Below are 20,158 nucleotides of genomic sequence, written 5' to 3' on the forward strand. Positions count from 1 at the left end.
ATTTTATATATTTATATTTTACTATGACAGCCCTTAGTAAATAACCAGGGAAAGTGGGGGCAAATCTTAAATCACCTAAACAAACAACATCTACTGTCACGTTTTAAGAGACACATCTTAACCCCTACGGGACTCAGCCTCTTTTGGCCTTAAGGACGCGGCCCCATTCTTCAAATCTGACCTGTGTCACTATAAGTGGTTATAGCTTTGGAACGCTATGAGATATCCAGGGGATTTTGAGACTGTTTTCTCGTGACACATTGTACTTCAAATTAGTTTAAAAATTTGGATGAAATCTTTTGCGTTTAGTTATGGAAAAAAAACAAAATTTGGCAAAAATTTGGAAAAATTCTTTATTTTCAAAGTTCTAAATTCTCTACTTTTGATGCAGATAGTCATAGCACCCAAATAAATTCATAACTTACATTTCCCAAATTTCTGCTTTATGTTGGCATGGTTTTTTAAGATTCCACATATTTTATGTGGATGTGAATGTTATAAGGCTCAGAATTTAGGTATCATTTTTCACATTTTTTGTAAAATCACCAGAACCCGTATTTAGATGGACCTGCTCAAATTCTAATTGACACTGAGAGGCCTAAATAATAGCGAGACTCATAAATTACCCCATTATGGAAACTACACCCCTCAATGTATGAAAAACCACTTTTAAGAAGTTTGTTAACCCTTTAGGTGTTTTATAGGGGTTAAAACAAAATGGAGGCGCAGTCTGCAAATTGTAATGTTTTTTCACAATACACTCATTTTGGGTGGAAAATTAAACATTTACAATGGATTAAATGAAAAAAGGCTCCACAAAGTTTGATACCCAATTCCTCCCGAGAACACTGACATCCCATATGTGGTGGTAACCTGCTGTATGGGTGAACGGCCGGGCATAGAAGGGAAGGAAGCGCCATCCAGATCAGATTTGCATTGTCACATTGTACACGCTATAATTTTTTTCTTTTTTTTTTTTAATGTGGACCTATAGGGGCTTATTTCTTTTGCCAGAAGAGATGCACTTTTCTGGTACATAATTTTGGGGCATCTATAGCTAATTGGTGAGATTTTATTAACTCTTTGTTGGTGGAGGAAATGAAAATCATCAATTTTTAGGAAAATTTTTATGTTTTTTTTTTTTGGTCGTTAACCATACCATAAAAATAGTATATTATTTTTATTCTATGGGTCGCCACGATTACGAAAAGACCTAATTTATATAGATTTTTTCTTTTTTCCCATTTTTACTGAATAAAAAGTAATTTGGCAAAAATGTTGTTAATCTCAGCATCACCGTCTTTCATATGCATACCTTTTTTATTTTTCGCCTCACAAATCTGTTTAAGGGCTTATTTTTTGCGAGAAGGATTGTTCTTTTTAGTGGTCTTATTTTAGAGTGCATAACATTTTTTAAATCACTTTTTAAAGCATTTTTTATAGGGTATTTATTGAAAATTATCTTTTTTTTGGAGCTTTTTTTTTTTTTTTACGGGGTTCACTTTGCGGTTCTAATAATGATTCTGTTTTATTATGCAGATTGTTACGGATGCAGGGATACCAAATATGTGGGGGTTTTGTGTATTTTATTCAATTGTACTGAATAAAAACAAATTTGGAGAAAATCTTGTTCATTTTAGCATCACCATCTTTTCATATGCATAGCATCTTTATTTTTCGGCTGACAAATCTGGTTAGGGGCTTATTTTGCGAGAACAGTTTCTCTTTTGAGTGGGCTTATTTTAGAGTGCATAACATTTTTTAAATCACTTTTTAGAGCATTTTTTATAGGGTATTAATTAAAAATGATCTTTTTTCGAAACCTTTTTTGCGTTTTTTTTTCCTCCGGCGTTTACCGTGCAGGTCCAGTAATGATTCTGTTATTATTATACAGATTGTCACGGACGCGTCAATACCAAATATGCAGGGTTTTTTGTGTTTTTTATACGTTAATTGTTTTTATGGGAAAGTGACATTTTAGGGGCATATATTTTAATGTATTTATTTTTTATTTATTCTAATGTGTAGTGTTTTTCACTTTTTTTTACTTATACTTACTTGAACTTGAACCAGCGATGCTTTGATCGCTGGTTCAGGTTCAATACACTGCTCTACAATACTATTTTATTGTAGAGCAGTGTAATCTGCTCGGGCATGCTCAGACAGTTTTTCAGTCAGACCCGGAAGGAGACCGGGCAGCTCCGGGGCACATGCCAGTCATCGGAGCTGCCCAGAAGAGGATTGGATTGCCCCGGTAAGCGGCGCGGGGGATCCGATCCATAGCGCAAACACCCTTACACGCGGCGGTCATGCTTGACCGCAGCGTGTAAGGGATTAACAACCGCGATCGGAGTCGGCTCCAATCGCGGGTGTTAGTGCAGGCTGTTAGCTGTGATAAACAGCTGACAGCCGCTGCTTCTGGTGCCGGCTACGTTCGTGAGCCAGTGCCAGAAGAAGGACGTTATAGCACGTTCACATGCGCTTAGCATGTAGCCCCGGGGACGTACTATAATGCCCTGGTGCACCTAGGGGTTAGAGACCAGGTTTTTACGCGTTGGTACCCATGTATGTAAAAAAAATGGTACCATGCTAGGTGCTTGGAACACAGGGCCAAGGGCATCCCCACTGTCTTACATAGATTGTTCTCCTTGCTGGTCCTGCCTGTCTCCTCTGACCCGGAGGCCAGATTCCTTGTTTTTTAAGGATTCTGTACAGTCTTGAATTTCAAAGTCAACTTCTCAAATTCTGAATTAGTCAATCTCTCCAGGACATTGGTGTCGCAGATATCTGAGACATTCCAGTTGTGCTGGAAGTCAGACTCCATCAAATACTTGGGTGTCCATGTGCCTGCTGATCCCTCCCAGATAATTGATTTGAATTATACATCTCTTAACTATTATTGAAAAAGATGTAGCTTCCTGGGCAAAACTCCTCTTTACCTGGGTAGGATCAATGTAATGGAAATGGATATACTGCCAAAAATTCTCTGTGTGTTCCAAAGCAGGCCCATTTCTATCCCTGGTCATTTCTACATATTACATAACATATTAAGACAAACCTAGACAGACCACCTATGAAACGGGAGGAAATAAAACTTTCTTGTATGAGACACTGAATACATTTATTTGGCAAAATCCTATTGAAATTGATATCTATACTGCAATATACAAGATTCGGAGGCACTGCATGTAAAATTTATAGGCATTGCATACACACAAAGGTGATCAAAATTAGATAAGGATATATATAACTTGATTTTATTTTTCAGAAATAATGTAATCACCATTAATCAACATTTGATGGATTTTTTGTAAGGGGTACACCTTGCCACTAGAAAAGTGTTTTACAAAATCTTAACATAAAACCTTAACTTTGCTAAAACATAATGATCATAATTACACAATAATCACCAATCAGTAGGAAGTGTAAAGGTCATTGCTTTGAATGACTTCATCACAGCTGAAGCCACAGGACATAATTAGTCTCTCACACTGCTCTGGTGGGATTTTGCTCCACTCTTCTTCCAGTATTTCCACAGTTCTGTGACTGTTGTGGGTTTCTTTTAGCTATAACTGTTAACAAGGATTTTCCATTAGGGCTTTCTATTGGGCTGCTCGGGACTCTGTGTTGGCAATTTTATTGCTTTAATGTTTTCTGTTTCAAGGAACTGCTTTACCCGGTTTGCTGTGTGACAGGGGGGCAAATTGCTGGCTAATTGAGTGAAGAATGCCAGGAAGGGACCAAGTGTTACTGAAAAAGGTTCACATTCAAGCTTTAATTCACTCTGCCATGTAGCTGTAAGAGGAAGTCCAACTCCAACATTCTCCAAACCATGATACTTCCTCCACCACCTTTTACTGACTTCTTTACACTTTGGGATCAGTTTTTCTTCAGTTTGTCGACAAACAAAGTTTCCCAACAGATCTAAATAAATTAAACTCACTTTCTTAACCAAAATGAACTGTGGATTGCTTCTCCTCTGTCCAAACAACATACTCCTCTGATTCTCTCTTCTAATGAGAGCTTTGGTCACTGCAGAGTGGGCTTTCAGTCCAAATGCTCTTAAATGTTGAGATACTGGGGCTTATTTACTAAGGGTCCACGGCTGCACTTTCATCAGATTTTTCGGCGTTTTCAGGCTTTGCGCGGCGGTGACAGGTATTTAACAGGGGATTGTGTCACACGTGATGGGATTTTGCCGCAGCCGCACTGGCTTTCATGCGAAAGAAATCCGGGGCGTTCCGTCGGATGATCAGTCCAATTCGGTCTGAGCGCAAGATTTAACTTTAAAATTGTGTTGCAAAATCAGGCACTTACATGCATCATGATGAAGGAGGTGAACTCCGGTGGACCTGAGATGGGAAGCGACACATGCACTATATCAGGCGGACGATCTTCATCTGATGATCATCTGATAATGCACTTTTGGTGAACTCCTCCGGATGGGTAAGTAAATGTGCCCCACTGTATGAAAAGACAAATCCTTACCCTATTCAGTGCTGAATTGGTGAGCAAATACAGGTGCAGTGTTGAAACTATAAGCCATGGAGATTCTCCATAATATCCTGTCCACTCTTGCATTTATCTTTTAAGGGTGACCAGCCTTCTAGGGTTTGCAATATTTTAAAAATCACAGATATGAAACAACCAACTTCTTTTGCTGTGTCCGAGATGGTCAACCATTTGGCCTTCTTCTGAATAACCTGCTACTGGAGGATTTCAGTTACTTTGGACCACCAATTTTTTAAAGTGAAAATTGGAAATTTAGGCCGCTAGTAGAATAGGGGTTGTCAAAACGTCAAAAACTTGCAGGTGTCTGAAATTGTTCTCTTATTTTGATAAGTTTAGTTTTTACATTTTTATTCTGTTCTTTAGAATATACAATTTATGAAATACACTTATTATACTGCTATTTTACCCATGTTAGAATATAATCACATAGGTATTGTCAATGACCTTGACAATTTAAAATTTGTGTGTTGTACTCTTATTTTTTTTTCTAATTCTGTATATATACACACATGCAGTGCCGCCAAATAACTACCATATACATAAAATTCAGGGGCACTGCGTGTATAGATCATTTGGAGAAGTTGGGTGTACTGTTTATATCATCCTGAGGCACTGTGTGTATACTGTACAATTTGGAGCCAATGTACATATATGGCATTTGGAGGGGGGCAGTTAAAGTTTGCTTTGGGGCCCAATCATTTCTAGTTACCCTGGTCACCATTTCAACAGACTTAATTGAAACCTAATAATGAAAGTATAAAATTGACTTAATTGACTACTCTCACCATTGTAAGTAAACGGTTTATAATAGTGTACACTTGAAAATTCCCAATGATCTTTGTTCAGACAAATCCTCAGGTAACTATTTTCTTCCCATTCTTCTGGATCCCTTATGCAGTGCGCAACACTGTGAAACCACCAGGAGAGGATTAAGACTGGCATGGGCCCAGGGCTGTTTGATTCTAGTTACCATATGTAGGAATTCAATTCTGGACTTGTAGGGGCTATAATATTCAACATTCTTTGGGAGTGAAGAATATGTCCCTTCAGCCATTGGCCCCCTAAAATGCTTGGGCCCTGGTCTAGCCCGGTCTGTCTACAACTGTCTTTTTTATAATCCACTACTGGAAGCCATAACTCCTTCTCATGATGCTACTCTCCACTGGCCTTAACCCTTTCAATACCGATGGTCATTGGTGCCAGAAAGACCAGTTCAATTTTTGATGTTCCGCTATGCACTTCTTTAAAACCAAACTACTATATTAGTAGTAAATAGTAACCCAAATATGTTATAAATATGTACAGCATTACTCTATCACCATTTCCCAGGTTCAACTACAGATGCAGAGGGTGCATGTACTTCTGCAATAATGAAAAGTGAAAGTGTTTCCTGCAGCTCCTTCTATATTCTGTCTTCTGCTGAGCGTCTGGCAGGGAGCAACACTTCAAATGCATATCTCATCTGAAACCTTGCACCTAGAAACAAAATTCTAGTGTCACATTAAAAAGTTTTCCCTTTCATATGATATATGGATGTGTATGGATGCTCAACAGAAATGGAGATATCCACTCTTAAAAAATAAAAAGATGTACATAAAAATCTACTTTTTTTGTGCAAATTTAAGGTTGGATATCCCTGGCTCTGTGAAGCATCCATACTAGGTGTCATATTAAAGGGGGGATTCTCCTGTTTAATTTGACACTAGGACTGTGTTGCTAGATGCCAGGGTTCAGGAGATATAGCCGTTCGAATTTGGCTTCTGTCCTTTCTGCAATCTGTCACAGTAAAACCTGCCGTATATTTACATGGTGATATTCTCATTTTGGCAAATTAAAGTTATCTTTCTATGTTAATCCCTTGAGGTTTTCTAGATCTCTGCTTGCTGTCATTCTATGCAAAACTTCAATGTTTACTTCCACTAGACAGAAATCTGACCCTTGTCTTACGATGTCACAAAAGTGCACGGCTCTTCAGTATCAGAGATTAAGCAAAGCTTTAAGCTTTCTATAGAAGGACAGCAAGCAGAGATCAAGAAAACAGTTAGGAATTGATGCAGAAAGTATGTTGGAAAATTGTATACATTTTCGTTATACCAACAATAACATTTATATGCTTAAATGGGAATATCCCTTTAAGAACACTGTTCTCCCTCTGTTCATTTTTAGCTTTGGTCTTACCATAATTAAAATGCAGTAGCCTCTCTCTCTTGTGCCTATAGATTTTCGAATCTGCTATCGTCACACACTTTATGTAATAATTCTGCTCATGCATCTCAAAAACAATTCCAGTATCTGCCTCACTAATCAGCCTGATAAATGCATATTTGCTTGTACTACTGATTTATTTAAGTCATGAGAAGTTAGTGGTCATTTAAGAACAAAGTCAAAGGGACTGTTCTGTATGCCAATATCTTCCATTTCCATCTTGAGCAGCTCACCTGCTACACATGCTATTTTCTTCAATATTTCACTGTTACAGTAGCGGATATGATTAAGTATCAGTTCTAATAATTCCTCTTCTTTGACTAATTAGCAATTTTTATTAGATCCTCCCAAGTCTACCCATATAATTCAATTCACGCTTAAATGGTCCACTTAATGTAGCTGTTCAACCAATTTATATCATCTGTGTTCAGGATCAAACGACTGTGATCAAAGTGAGAGACAAATTCTAAATATGAAAAGTCATTTTTGAGAAAATAAACGTTACAATAACCAGGCAGCTCCTATCCTAATCAAACTATTTTAATGCAGCCGTGTTTTGGTACACTAAGCAGTGAGAACAGATTGCTCAGTCTCAGCTTAATTAAAATATGAACTCCTTCTGAAGTTTACTAAAAGTCCATAGATATTAAAACTTTTATATATACCGTATATAATCAAGTCCAATTTTTGTGCTGAAAATTCCCCACTGGGCTTGTACTAGGTTATATAAAAAAAATAAAGTGAATACCTTCCATTCTGACGCCCCGGACAGACATCATAATTTGGGTGCACATGAATAAAGAAGAGGAGCTGCCGGGGCATCGGAATGCTGAGTAGTAACTTTATTTTTTTATGTGCTGTCCATACTGGGGTCCGGCTATATACAACTGGGGTCCGGCTATATACTACAGGGGGGCAACTATATACTACAGGGGGGCAACTATATACTACAGGGGGGCAACTATATACTACAGGGGGGCAACTATATACTACAGGGGGGCCAACTATATACTACAGGGGGGTCAACTATATACTACAGGGGGGTCAACTATATACTACAGGGGGGTCAACTATATACTACAGGGGGGTCAACTATATACTACAGGGGGGTCAACTATATACTACAGGGGGGTCAACTATATACTACAGGGGGGTCGGCTATATACTACAGGGGGCTGGCTATATACTACAGGGGGCTGGCTATATACTACAGGGGGCTGGCTATATACTACAGGGGGCTGGCTATATGCTACAGGGGGCTAACTATATACTACAGGGTGCTAACTATATACTTTAGGGGGCCGGCTATATACTGCTGGGAGCTGGCTGGCTATATACTGGGGAGGCTAAGACTAATGCATTTCCCACTCTAGGCTTATATTCGAGTCAATAGGTTTTCCCCGTTTTTGGTGGTAAAATTAGGTGCCTCGGCTTATACTTGGGTTTGCTTATACTCAAGTATATATACGGTATCTATTGGTTAGTAAAAATGAATTGTTATTTCAAAGTTCAGTTGCATCAAAAGCTAATAATTTTGGAAATGTAGCTTATATGATAGCTTTGGTAGTTAGAAGTTGTATGTGTTTCTTAATAAAACAATGGGATCCCTTACTGTTTGGCAAATGTCTTCTAATGTAATATAAACAAAATAGGTACACAAAAAAATTAGCACAAAATGGCTAACGTGAGAGGTTTATTTTTTCTCTAAAAAAAACCCAAAAAACTAATCTCCATGCATAGGAGCCCCAATAATAGGGAAAAGAAGCCCTAGGAGAAACAAATTGCTGGCAAATAGATCTGGGTTTCCGGTCCGCTTCCTCTGATTGCTACATTGAGTGGTTCTTTAAACATCACTAAAAAAGAACAAAAAGGACAACAATGGATTCTATCTTCTACCTGCTTCAGTTTAATTTTCATAAAATGAGCTTTAAAGTATCAATGTCAGGTATTGCTACAGACTCAAGTCTTCAACCACCAACGGCAAAAAGAATTCACATAGGATGGTAGCATGCCCAATTCATGAAGTAACTACTTTTAACACACACACAAACATATATATATATATATATATATATATATATATATATATATATATGTGTGTGTGTGTGTGTATATAGATATATATTTTTATATATAGACAGAATATTATATTCCTTTAAGTGCACCAACACACAAAATTCTTTAAAAGACTAAATGGACATACTTCATAAAAGGATGCATAAAATAGGATGTGTAAGTCTAGACATTTCAAAGCTTCTGATAATGTCAAGGAATGTATTTATATATAGTACTCTTGACAAAATGTCTATCACTGAAGGATAGGTTGCGTCTAAAGACGTCAATGGAATGTCTGCTAACTGGGCCATGGATAATCTGGATAAGAAGGAACTACTCATCTGAAGGAAAAAAAAGTGGTTTGACACTTTGTGTTGACAGTGGCTGGAGACCTATAGATTAATAGGATTATGCCTAGGCTTGCAGATAAAGCTTGTAGCTAAGGCATCATCTTTGATCAATCAGATCAAAAGTGACTTTCACCTTCCCTGAATTCTTCAGTAATTGCAGCCTGTATGAGAGTGAAAAAAATTAATGGTAGTGAACTAATAATCTAACATGTTCATAGGACAATAAATGCAATTTCCCTACAGTTCCCCCTACAAGACTGTACCATGAGCACATGTTTTTTTTTCTAGCAGTCTCAAAAAATAATTAATTAAAGATGTTTTCCAATATCTGACATTCATGAGCTGTCTACTGAAAAGGTGATAAATATTTGATCGTTGGAGGTCTCACTCCTGTAAACCTTAAACTCTGTGTCCTGAGTACTCCATTACCTGGCTACAGTGAGGAGAGGAACAGAGTAGTAACTAAGCATGCCTTGCTTTATTCACTGCTGTGTGTTATTCCAGTCAGCTGCCTGAAACATGAATGGAGTAGCATGTACTTTATGCAGTCATTCCAAACTATGGGACCCAATTATACATAATCAACTGCCCTGTATATTAAAAATACATAAAATGGGTGTACATGTTTGCAAATCGTCCACCATGAGATGCAATTTCATTAAAATAGATGCACAAATCTTTTTATCTGTAATTTATTAAAAGAAATGTACATCTCTTTTTTAATTTCCTGCCTTTTCTGTATATAGGAGCTGATACATTTCTTGACTTAAGGCATATAATTTAGGGTATGTTTTACAGGAGGCTCATAGCTATAGGCAACAATCATCTGAAGCCAACTTATTAAGGCATCATGCACACGACCGTATAAAAACGGCCGTACATACGGCCAGAATACGGCCCATGCATTCCAATGGGCACAACGGTCATCAATGTACCGTAAGTTAGCCGTCTAAAAATAGAGTGCATGTCGTATTTTTCACTGTATTTCCGTTCTGTGGGGCCATTAGAAGTCAATGGGAACGTATAAAATACTGGCTCAAAACGTGCTGCATACAGCTGTGCACCGTATGCTGTCGCATGTACGTGCAGTATCCAGAACCAGTGGGAGGTGCATTCTGTCATCCAACCAATAATCAGCCATCCATCATCTGCCAGCCCACTGTATTTTATACAGACACGGTACGGATACAGTGCAATACTTTGCCATACGTCCCATATTTAAGGCCATATATACAGAACAGACCATACAGTTGTCTACTGAGGCCTAAGGTCTATGGAGGTGCTACCTTCTTCAATTATCCTGTCTGTACTGTAAATCAGGTAACTGCATAGAAAACCTCTACAGAATTGGCAAAAGTTAGTCCATTATAAAGTCTAGTGGCTTTTTAATAGAATGGAAGATACTTTTTAGTTAATATACGTTAATATTAGAGATGAGCGAGCACTAAAATGCTCAGGTGCTCGTTATTCGAGACAAACTTTTCCAGATGCTCAAATGCTCGTCTCCAATAACGAGCCCCATTAAAGTCAATGGGAGACGCGAGAATTTTTTTGCTAAAACAGAACAGTAAAAGAACAGTGCTTAATTAAATATTCCAGATGTTTCCTGATGTTAGAACACATTGAAATAAGACTATTCTTCACTTTGCAGGTGTGCGCGCGTGTCTCCCGCTAAGTTCGGAGATGTTCGGAACATCTGGAATGTGAAGAATATTGTTCTTTCAATGTGTTCTGCACTTAAATGGTCCTGTATTCACTGTTTTTAATGTTTTAATTCTATTCTTCACTTTGCAGATGTGTGCGCATATCTCCGAATCATCGGAAGACACGAGCGAACACCTGTAATGTGAAGAATAAGACAGGCAATAAGAGATAGATACATAGATAGATATAAAATATGCTTTTTGTTAAAGGACCTCCACCACCAGGATGAAAGACCTTTAAAAATAAATTAAAAAAAGGTAAAAGATTAATTAAAAAAACACACTACCTAAATTGAGAACTCCTACCGTATACAGGCGGTCCCCTACTTAAGAACACCTGACTTACAGGTGACCCCTAGTTACAAACCGATCTCTGGATGGTAGTAATTTTCTGTACTTTAGCATTAGGCTAAAATAAACAGCTATACCAGTTATCAAAGGTGTCTGCAATTAAGCTTTATTGTTAACACTGATTCCAACATTTTTAAAATCCAATTGTCACCAAAAAGGAGGCAGGAGGCAGCAGTCCATGAGCCCTTTCCATACACGGTGGGTGCCAACTGTATATGTATCAAACCCTAGCTTCTTAAGTTCTCAACAGAAACTTGTGATTAAACCCTTGCTGCACCATGACGTCAGCATTTAAATGCTGGCGGTTTGGATCCCCCCCCACTGACATCACAGAGAACGGTGACCTATTGCTGTTACAAATGGCATGTCTTTCAGCAGGATCTATAATAGTGTGCCACTATAATAGTATTGCAGTATATCTTAGGATTGCTCAGACCCTTTAGGGTTTATGTACCCTAGGGGGTCTAAACATTCAGTAAAACTAAATTTAAGAAAAAGTAGAAAAAAAAATTAAATAAAAACTTCAAAGTTCAAATCACAACCCCTTCCCTTAGAACTGATATAAATTCAAATAAATTAAATCTTAAACATTTTAGTCATTGCCACGTTCCAAAATTCCCTATCAAAAAACTGTTCTTCTGCCAGTGAACCCCAAAGACGAAAATAGCCGAAACGACACTTTTTTTGACATTTTCCAGCACATAATGATTTTAATAAAAAGTGATCAAATGGTTGTACAGTTCCCAAATTAGTAGCAATGAGAATGCCATCTCATTCTGCAAAAAATGAAGTATTATGTAGCTCAGTACACCGAAGTATGAAAAGTTATTGGCCATATAATAGGGCAAAATGAAGATTTTTTTAAAAAAAAAGATTAACATTTTTAAAATCTACTAAAATATAATAAAACCTATATATAATATATATATAGTATCTCTGTGATTGTACCAAATAAAGAATAAAGGTGAGGTGTCATTTGGAATGCACAATATAAGCCTTAAAAAAGGGCCCAAAATAATTTTTTTTTGTCAGGTTCACCGGATTTTTACATTTTTTAGCAGTTTCCCAGTACACGCCATGGAATATTAAATACCATCTCTAGGAAGGGCAATTTGTTATGCAAAAAATACATCTGTGTACACATACATCTGTGTACACAGAAAAATAAAGTTTTTAGAGTGGGGAGTGACAAATGAAAAGGTAAAACAAAAAAGGGCTGTTAAAGACAGTTTAAGACTTCTAAGTATTCTAATGTTGTCAATGCTTTGCCCTGCACCCCAGGCTTGGATTCATGGCTATTTATCAGCAAATCTCATCTCTTCATATTGACATGAAAACTTAATATAGCCTGGGAAACTTTGTTTAACAACTTGCACTTGATTACAGTAACATTTCCATCAGCAGAGCACCTAACATATACATTGCTTTACATATATTTTGTCATGTACCCTGTATTAAGGTTGTTACTGTGAGACTCTGTGGGACTATTGACAGTTTTCCATTGCTTAGCATTTTTATTCACTCCTCTACCCCGATTGTGCTCAGACAGTTCGCTATAAGCAGTGAACAAGGGCTAGGTGATGTGTGTAATATATTTTTAGCAACGAATAACCAGTGGACATGACACTACAGGATCTCCTGATAGAACATACCATAGAAATATGTATAATACACATCTGTTCAACAGGGAAGGGGAATAAGCCATAAGCATGTTTCTCTGATGGTGACTATTCTCTCTCAATGTTTTTACCAGGAGATTTGCTACTAGGTAGAGCTGGTACAGCCCCATATACTTTATATGGTCAGTTGATGCTTAAAATTACCAGGCATTTGATTTTGGACCAATGGGTAAAGCTACCTTTAGTTTGTTCACATGACCTTTAACCCCTTAACGCTCTGCGCCGTAGCTCTACGGCGCAGAGGTATAAGGAGTGTATGAAGAGGGCTCACGGACTGAGTCCTCTTCATACAAAGGTGGGGGTTTTTGCATATTGCAGAAAACCCCCACCGATCGCAGCTATTAAGCCCTCCGTTGCCGCTGGCAAAGTCGCCGGCGGCATTTAAAAGACGCCGGCGCGTGGAACGTCATCGGGGGGCGGCGAGCGGTTGCCATGGTAGCCTCGGGTCTTCATTTGACCCGAGGATACATGGCTTCTGCATATCCATTACAATGAGCCTGTGGCTCATTGTAATGTATAGTGTGCAAAAATGCCATATATTGCAATACAGAAGTATTGCAGTATATGGTAGGAACGATCTGACCATCTAGGGTTAATGTACCCTAGATGGTCTAAAAAAAATAGTGAAAAGAAAAAGAAAAAAAAAGTTTAAAAAATAAAAAAATTAATAAAATATTAAAAGTTCAAATCACCCCCCTTTCCCTAGAACGGATATAAAACATAATAAACAGTAAAAATCACAAACATATTAGGTATCGCCACGTTCCAAAATGCCCGATCTATCAAAATATAAAAGCGGTTACGGCCGGCAGTGACCTCCGAGGCGGGAAATGGCGCCCAAATGTCCGAAATGCGACTTTTACACCTTTTTACATCACATAAAAAATGAAATAAAAAATGATCAAAATGTCGCACAGACCTCAAAACGGTAGCAATGAAAACGTCGCATCATTTCGCAAAAAATGACACCTCACACAAGTATGAAAAAGTTATTAGCGTCAGAATATGGCAAAACATTTTTTTTCTTTTTTGTACACATTCGTTTAATATTTGAAAATGTATTAAAACACAATAAAACTTATATAAATTTGGTATCACCGCGATCGCACCAAACCAAAGAATAAAGCTGAGGTGTTATTTTGAGTGCACAGTCAGTCGAAAAAACTGAGCCCACAAGAATGTGACGCACGTGCGGTTTTTTTTTCAGTTTTTCCACATTTGGAATTTTTTTTCAGCTTCGCAGTACACGGCATGTTAAAATAAATAACATTACGGGAAAGTAAAATTTGTTACGGAACAAAATAAGCCCTCACACAGGTCTGTACACGTAAAAATGAAAAAGTTATGGATTTTTGAAGTTGGAGAGCGAGAAATGAGCGGAAAAACCCTGTAGGTCATTGCTAAACATTATGACAGCCAAGGCTTGAATACATCTATACAAAACTAAAATAAGCTATTTGGCATGTAGTATACATTAATAGTTCAGGTACTATGTACTAGGTTGATCATGACGGTGCTGTTTAGTCATGCATAAGCAAACCATCTAACCATTTATTATTTTCAACATATTTAAAGGAAAATCCCTTTATAATAACACATTTATATACATGGTTAATGCCAGCACTGAAGTTTGAATCATGTTACATAACAGAGTATAATTACTTTTTTGACCATGTAGCAAGTTATAAAGATTGAGTTTTCAAAAAAGCTGAAAAGAGCAGCACAATTTATTGTCAACTATAACACAAATGACCTCAAAAGGGTCCTACAAGACAGCATTCAAATTTTTTAGCTACATAGGAAGCTTCTCTAATGATAGTCTTGATACACATTCATTGCAAGTCATAATAAAGATTCAAAGTGACAAGCATGAATAAGGTAAATGAAATGTCACAGGCATGCATGATCATTCTAATGACATCTTAATCGCTTAAACTTCAGAGACAGATCTACATGCCCACATCATAGGGCCTCAGCTGTGAAAAGGTAAACAATACCATACCCCCCGGTTATGTGCCCAACATTAAATCAAACTAATTCCAGCATTGAATGACAATTATATAACATTCCTGCCCTTACTTTATTAAGAAAATGGTCAATTATTTATTGCACTAATAGGATTTCCCATGATAAACTTTTTGTTTCTGAAAAATAGGACAAATCATCTTATGATGACCTTAAAATGCTGGTATTAACACATTATTTATAACAAGATGCTTTCCGTGGCTGCTAATAAAGATAAACTGGTGACCTCAGTTTACTATACGAAGTTGTCACTTTTTCAAACAAAAAAATGCCAGCTTTGCATGGGTTAAGGATGTTGTGTTGAATCACACAGTGCAATTTGTCAATTGATGTGCAAAGTGTTGCAATACTAACCACCAATTTTAATCAATTTAACTTTTCAGATGCTACATGCTTAACCCCTTCCCGACTTGCGCCGTACCAGTACGGTGCAAGCCGGGTCCCGGTGCATGGAGAGGGCTCAAGGGCCAAGCCCTCTCCATAGCCGGTAAGTCTTTGCTGGATATTGCAGCAAAGGCTTATCGGTAACATGCGCGATTGGTGCTAGCTGTCCCGAGGCTGTCTCGTTTTAACCCATTCATTACAATGTGCTATCAGCACATTGTAATGAATGAGGAGGAAAATCCCCTTATACTGCCATACTGTAGTATGGCAGTATATGATATGAACGATCAGACAACCTAGCGTTAAAGTACCCTAGGGAGTCTGAAAAATAGTAAAAATAAAAAAAAGTTAAAAAAATTATAATTTAAAAAACCTAAAAATTCAAATCACCCCCCTTTCCCTAGAACTCAAATAAATATTAAAAATCATAAACACATTAGGTATCGCCTCGTCCGAAAATGCCCGATCAAAAATATAATAAAGTTTTTTCACTGCGTTTTACCCCGAAATGGAAAATAGCGCCCAAAGTCGAAAATGGCACTTTTTGCCATTTTGAAAAATATAAAAAAATCAATAAAAAGTGATCAAAAGGTCGCACAGTCCTAAAAATTATAGCAATGAAAACGCCATCAAAAGTCGCAAAAAATTACACCACCCACAGCTCCGACAACCAAAGTATGAAAAAGTTATTGGCGCCAGAAGATGGCAAAATGTTTTTAAAAATTTGAACAGGTGGTTTTAATTTTTGTAAATGTATGAAAACATTAGAAAACCTTTACAAATTTGGTATCCCCGTGATTGCACCAACTGAAAGAATAAAGCAGACATGTCATTTGTGGCGCACAGTGAAAGCTGTAAAATCCAAGCCCACAAGAAAACGTCACAAATGCGCTTTTTTCAGTACACGGCATGGAATATTAAATACCGCCACTATGAAGAGCAATTGGTTACACAAAAAATAAGCCATCACAGAGCTCTTTATGTGGAAAAATAAAAAAGTTATAGATTTTTGAAGGTGGTGAGTGAAAAATGGAAGTGAAAAACTAAAAAGGGCCAAGTCATTAAGGGGTTAAGATCCTTGGATGTTCACAGCAAAATGTCCCTTTTTCTACTTCTTAGTTAGCTAATTATTCTCTATTTCCAGATTTAATTACCGTACGTTTCTATTTAAGCTTCTATTTATATCAGTCTTTCCTTTTTTATTTATAAATTTACTGAACATTCAGTTATTGTCTTGAGGTAGAAACCAGGAATGACATGTTTACTATAAGGATCATGGATCATAGAAATGTAATGGCTGCTATAAACAATGATCTGCACATAGCAAAATGCTTGGAGCAAACAGATGCTAACATCCTCTTCTCATACAATCTTGTTACCATTGACCCCTTTTGGGCTCTTATGCCAATGGCTCAAAAGCAGAAAGGAAGCAGAAGAGAAAGTAGGTCTTTGGTATTGTTATATTTCATTTTATACTTTATCTATTTATTTATGCTATAGATACATTTATAAAACTCAAAATGTCATTAATAAAAAAATAAGCTTAAATAGTTTGTTTTTATGATTCACAAAATTTTATGGGCGTTCTAAAGTAGGCGGGGCTATCTCCAAGACGGCCACCACGGGACACTACAACTACCATAATCCCTCAGTTTTCTGTACCATCTCCTCCCTCTCATGCTCAGCTCCCAGTGATGATCTAACAGACTGTCCTGCTCTGTTGCCATAGTAATGATGTGTGTAACTGCCATCACTGCACATTGCCCTACTGTGATGGGGTCTCACCACAACACTGGTCAGACTGGATGTATCACATATTTTACTGGTGTACCATGTGCCAGGGTCCGATACATACCCCACATATCAGTATCCGTATCATATCAGTCTAACCCACCATGTGCTAATTGGCTCCAAGTTAAACATCATTCAGGCCCCTCCCATGTAACACCAATTTATCCCCTCCAACATAAAGTCCAACATGTAAAAAAACATGTGGACAGGTGCGGCACATGTTATGCGGACAGGTGCGCCACATGTTATGCGGACAGGTGCGCCACATGTTATGCGGACAGGAGCGCCACATGTTATGCGGACAGGAGCGCCACATGTTATGCGGACAGGTGCGCCACATGTTATGCGGACAGGTGCGCCACATGTTATGCGGACAGGTGCGCCACATGTTATGCGGACAGGTGCGCCACATGTTATGCGGACAGGTGCGCCACATGTTATGCGGACAGGTGCGCCACATGTTATGCGGACAGGTGCGCCACATGTTATGCGGACAGGTGCGCCACATGTTATGCGGACAGGTGAGCCACATGTTATGCGGACAGGTGAGGCACAATCCCCCATACCTGACAGCCCTGTAACAGGAGAAAGAGAAGGAGCCACAGGGAACCCCACAGGGAACCCCACAGGAATAACACCCTGGCTGAGGAGGGAAGGAGAAGGGGCAGAGGGAGACCACTTAACCCCTGCTGCATCACCCTGCATTAACCCCCAGCAGCCCATACCTCTGAGATCGGAGCTCTCTGACACGCTGAAGACAAGTTTCTCGGGAAGTGTAGCTGGCTTGAACTGTGCACAGGTCTGCCACCTGCTGGTCATTTTTAGGTACTGCATTTGATCCTGCGCCTTATACTCCAGTGCGCCTTATATATGAACCTAGATGTCTTAGCAGGCATTTATTTAGAGGTTCGCCTCTATACCAAAAAATACGGTATTAAAGGGACAGTATGCATTTTAATTCATCATTATAGTGTATGTCTGCAACAATTTTCTGCTAAGGGAAACCATTCAAATGACCCACTTGAATATTAATTATGCTTATTTCTGGAATACCCCCTTAAACTCAGCACTATTACTACCATTAACCCTTAGATGTAATAGTCAGGGATTTGACAGTTGCACACACTGATGGGTTCTGAAGGCTCTTGGGGGCCAAACATTGAATCTAATAGGCAGCATGTCAGTTTTATACAGAACTACAGAAGCAATAAGTGTATTCCAAGTCCCCTAGTGCAGCAGTCCGCAACCGTGGAACAACTGGTTTCATAGGCGTGGCGCTGGCCATCTGACTAGAAGTCACAGGGAGAAGAAGAACCTGAAGCAGCGGGGAGAAGAGGAGCATCGGTGGAAAGTATACAGTTTTTGTTTAATTTTTAAGTGGGATGCGCTGGGGACATTACCATGGGGGCTGCGCTGGGGACATAACTATGGGGGCTGCGCTGGGGACATAACTATGGGGGCTGCGCTGGGGACATAACTATGGGGGCTGCGCTGGGGACATTACTATGGGGACTGCGCTAGGGGCATTACTATGGGGACTGCACTGGGTATATTACTATGGGGACTGCACTGGGTATATTACTATGGGGACTGTGCTTTGGACATTGTGATGGGGTCTGCGCTGGGGACATTACTATGGGGACTGCGCTGGGGACATTACTACGGGGACTGCGCTGGGGACATTACTATGGGGACTGCGCTGGGGACATTACTATGGGGACTGCGCCGAGGACATTACTATGGGGACTGTGCCGAGGACATTACTATGGGGACTGTGCCGAGGACATTACTATGGGGACTGTGCCGAGGACATTACTATGGGGACTGCGCTGGGGACATTACTATGGGGACTGCTCTGGGGACATTACTATGGGGTCTGCGCTGGGGACATTACTATGGGGACTGTGCTGGGGACATTAGTATGCAGGCCTGCGCTGGGAACATTTTATTAAAGAGCAGTGGCTATTCTACTCAAGTCAATAAGTTTCCCAGTTTATTTTGTAGTAAAATTAGATGCCTCTGCTTGTACTCGAGTATATGCAGCATGTATATATATTTTTTCACCGCAGTGATAAGGCGAACGACAAGGGGAAATTGTGTATAGGGGGCTATAGAAAAAGGGGTATTATAATGTCCCATTTCCTGTAGTCCCTTTCTTATAAAATCATAAAAAGGGGGCTACAGAAATAGGGGCACTATAAAGGGGGATACAGTAACGTGAGGGGGTTACATAAAACTGAGCACTTTAAAAGGGGGGCCTCAGAAAAGAGGGTATTTTAGTTTAGGTACTTTTTTTCCCTGGGATCATGGGAAAGGAGTTAACTGACCCAGTCGTTGGAAGAAATTTTTGGGAGCAGCTGGTCCCCAGATACAAAAAGGTTGGGGACCACTGCCCTAGTGGGTCTAAAATAAGATGTTAAAAGAAAAAAGAAAATAAAAAGCCATCAGAAATTATACTGCTCAATTAAAAATTCTAATTGTCTCACACAAACAAACCATCTTACAACAAACTTGACATAAAATTAAAAATCTCATGGATTTCACACAATCTGTGCATGCGTAGTTAAACATGAATTAAGTATATATTTGGCATCTCTATTATTGTACCAACGGAGTACAGTTTTACATCATGTTCTTTACTTTATGTCCACCAAAGAAGGCTCAATAAAAGTTAATCGATAAGTTTCAGGTACCCAACAACTTCTTAAACCTCACAAAAAAACAAGATTTGCTGTAGTTTGGTTAATGGAAAAACAATTACATTTATTATCCTTGAAATGCAATAATCAAAAACAAACAAAAAAACTCTCTTTCCTGCTAGGACCTAAAACAGCCAGGTCAATAAAGGGGATGGGGACAGATCTCATTATTGCGCCTCTCCAACCAGTGATATGTGAGTGGTTTTCACATGTTCATATAGGGGCTGTGCATTCAGTAACCAGCACATTGCCCCCTAACCTGCCGGAAGTCCGCACATTAAATTTCACAGGAAGTCCTGAAAGTCTGCCAGTGGGTCACATAGTCTGCATCTTCTAAGGACAAAAGGGGAAATTTTACCATGTATACTACAATATAGGTGACGCTACTATGGTATTTTGTATTA

At 38.7% G+C, this 20,158-nt stretch overlaps 1 protein-coding gene across 5 annotated transcripts in view; it reads right to left on the reverse strand.

Annotated features, from left to right (window-relative positions):
• AOPEP (aminopeptidase O (putative)) overlaps positions 1-20,158 on the reverse strand; it is a 304,550-nt gene that overhangs the window by 81,631 nt on the left and 202,761 nt on the right. Inside the window, exon 12 of one of the 5 annotated variants that reach the window (XM_072150845.1) lies at positions 5,824-5,988. The exons of the other annotated variants lie outside the window; for them this stretch is intronic. Within the exon in view, the coding sequence (XP_072006946.1) occupies positions 5,971-5,988 (18 nt within the window). The 3' untranslated portion in view covers positions 5,824-5,970. Of the gene's footprint in view, positions 1-5,823; positions 5,989-20,158 lie in introns of those variants that run through there. 5 annotated transcript variants of the gene reach the window in all.

The sequence above is a fragment of the Engystomops pustulosus genome, chromosome 1 (assembly GCF_040894005.1).
Source record: "Engystomops pustulosus chromosome 1, aEngPut4.maternal, whole genome shotgun sequence".
In the NCBI taxonomy this organism is placed as follows: Eukaryota; Metazoa; Chordata; class Amphibia; order Anura; family Leptodactylidae; genus Engystomops; species Engystomops pustulosus.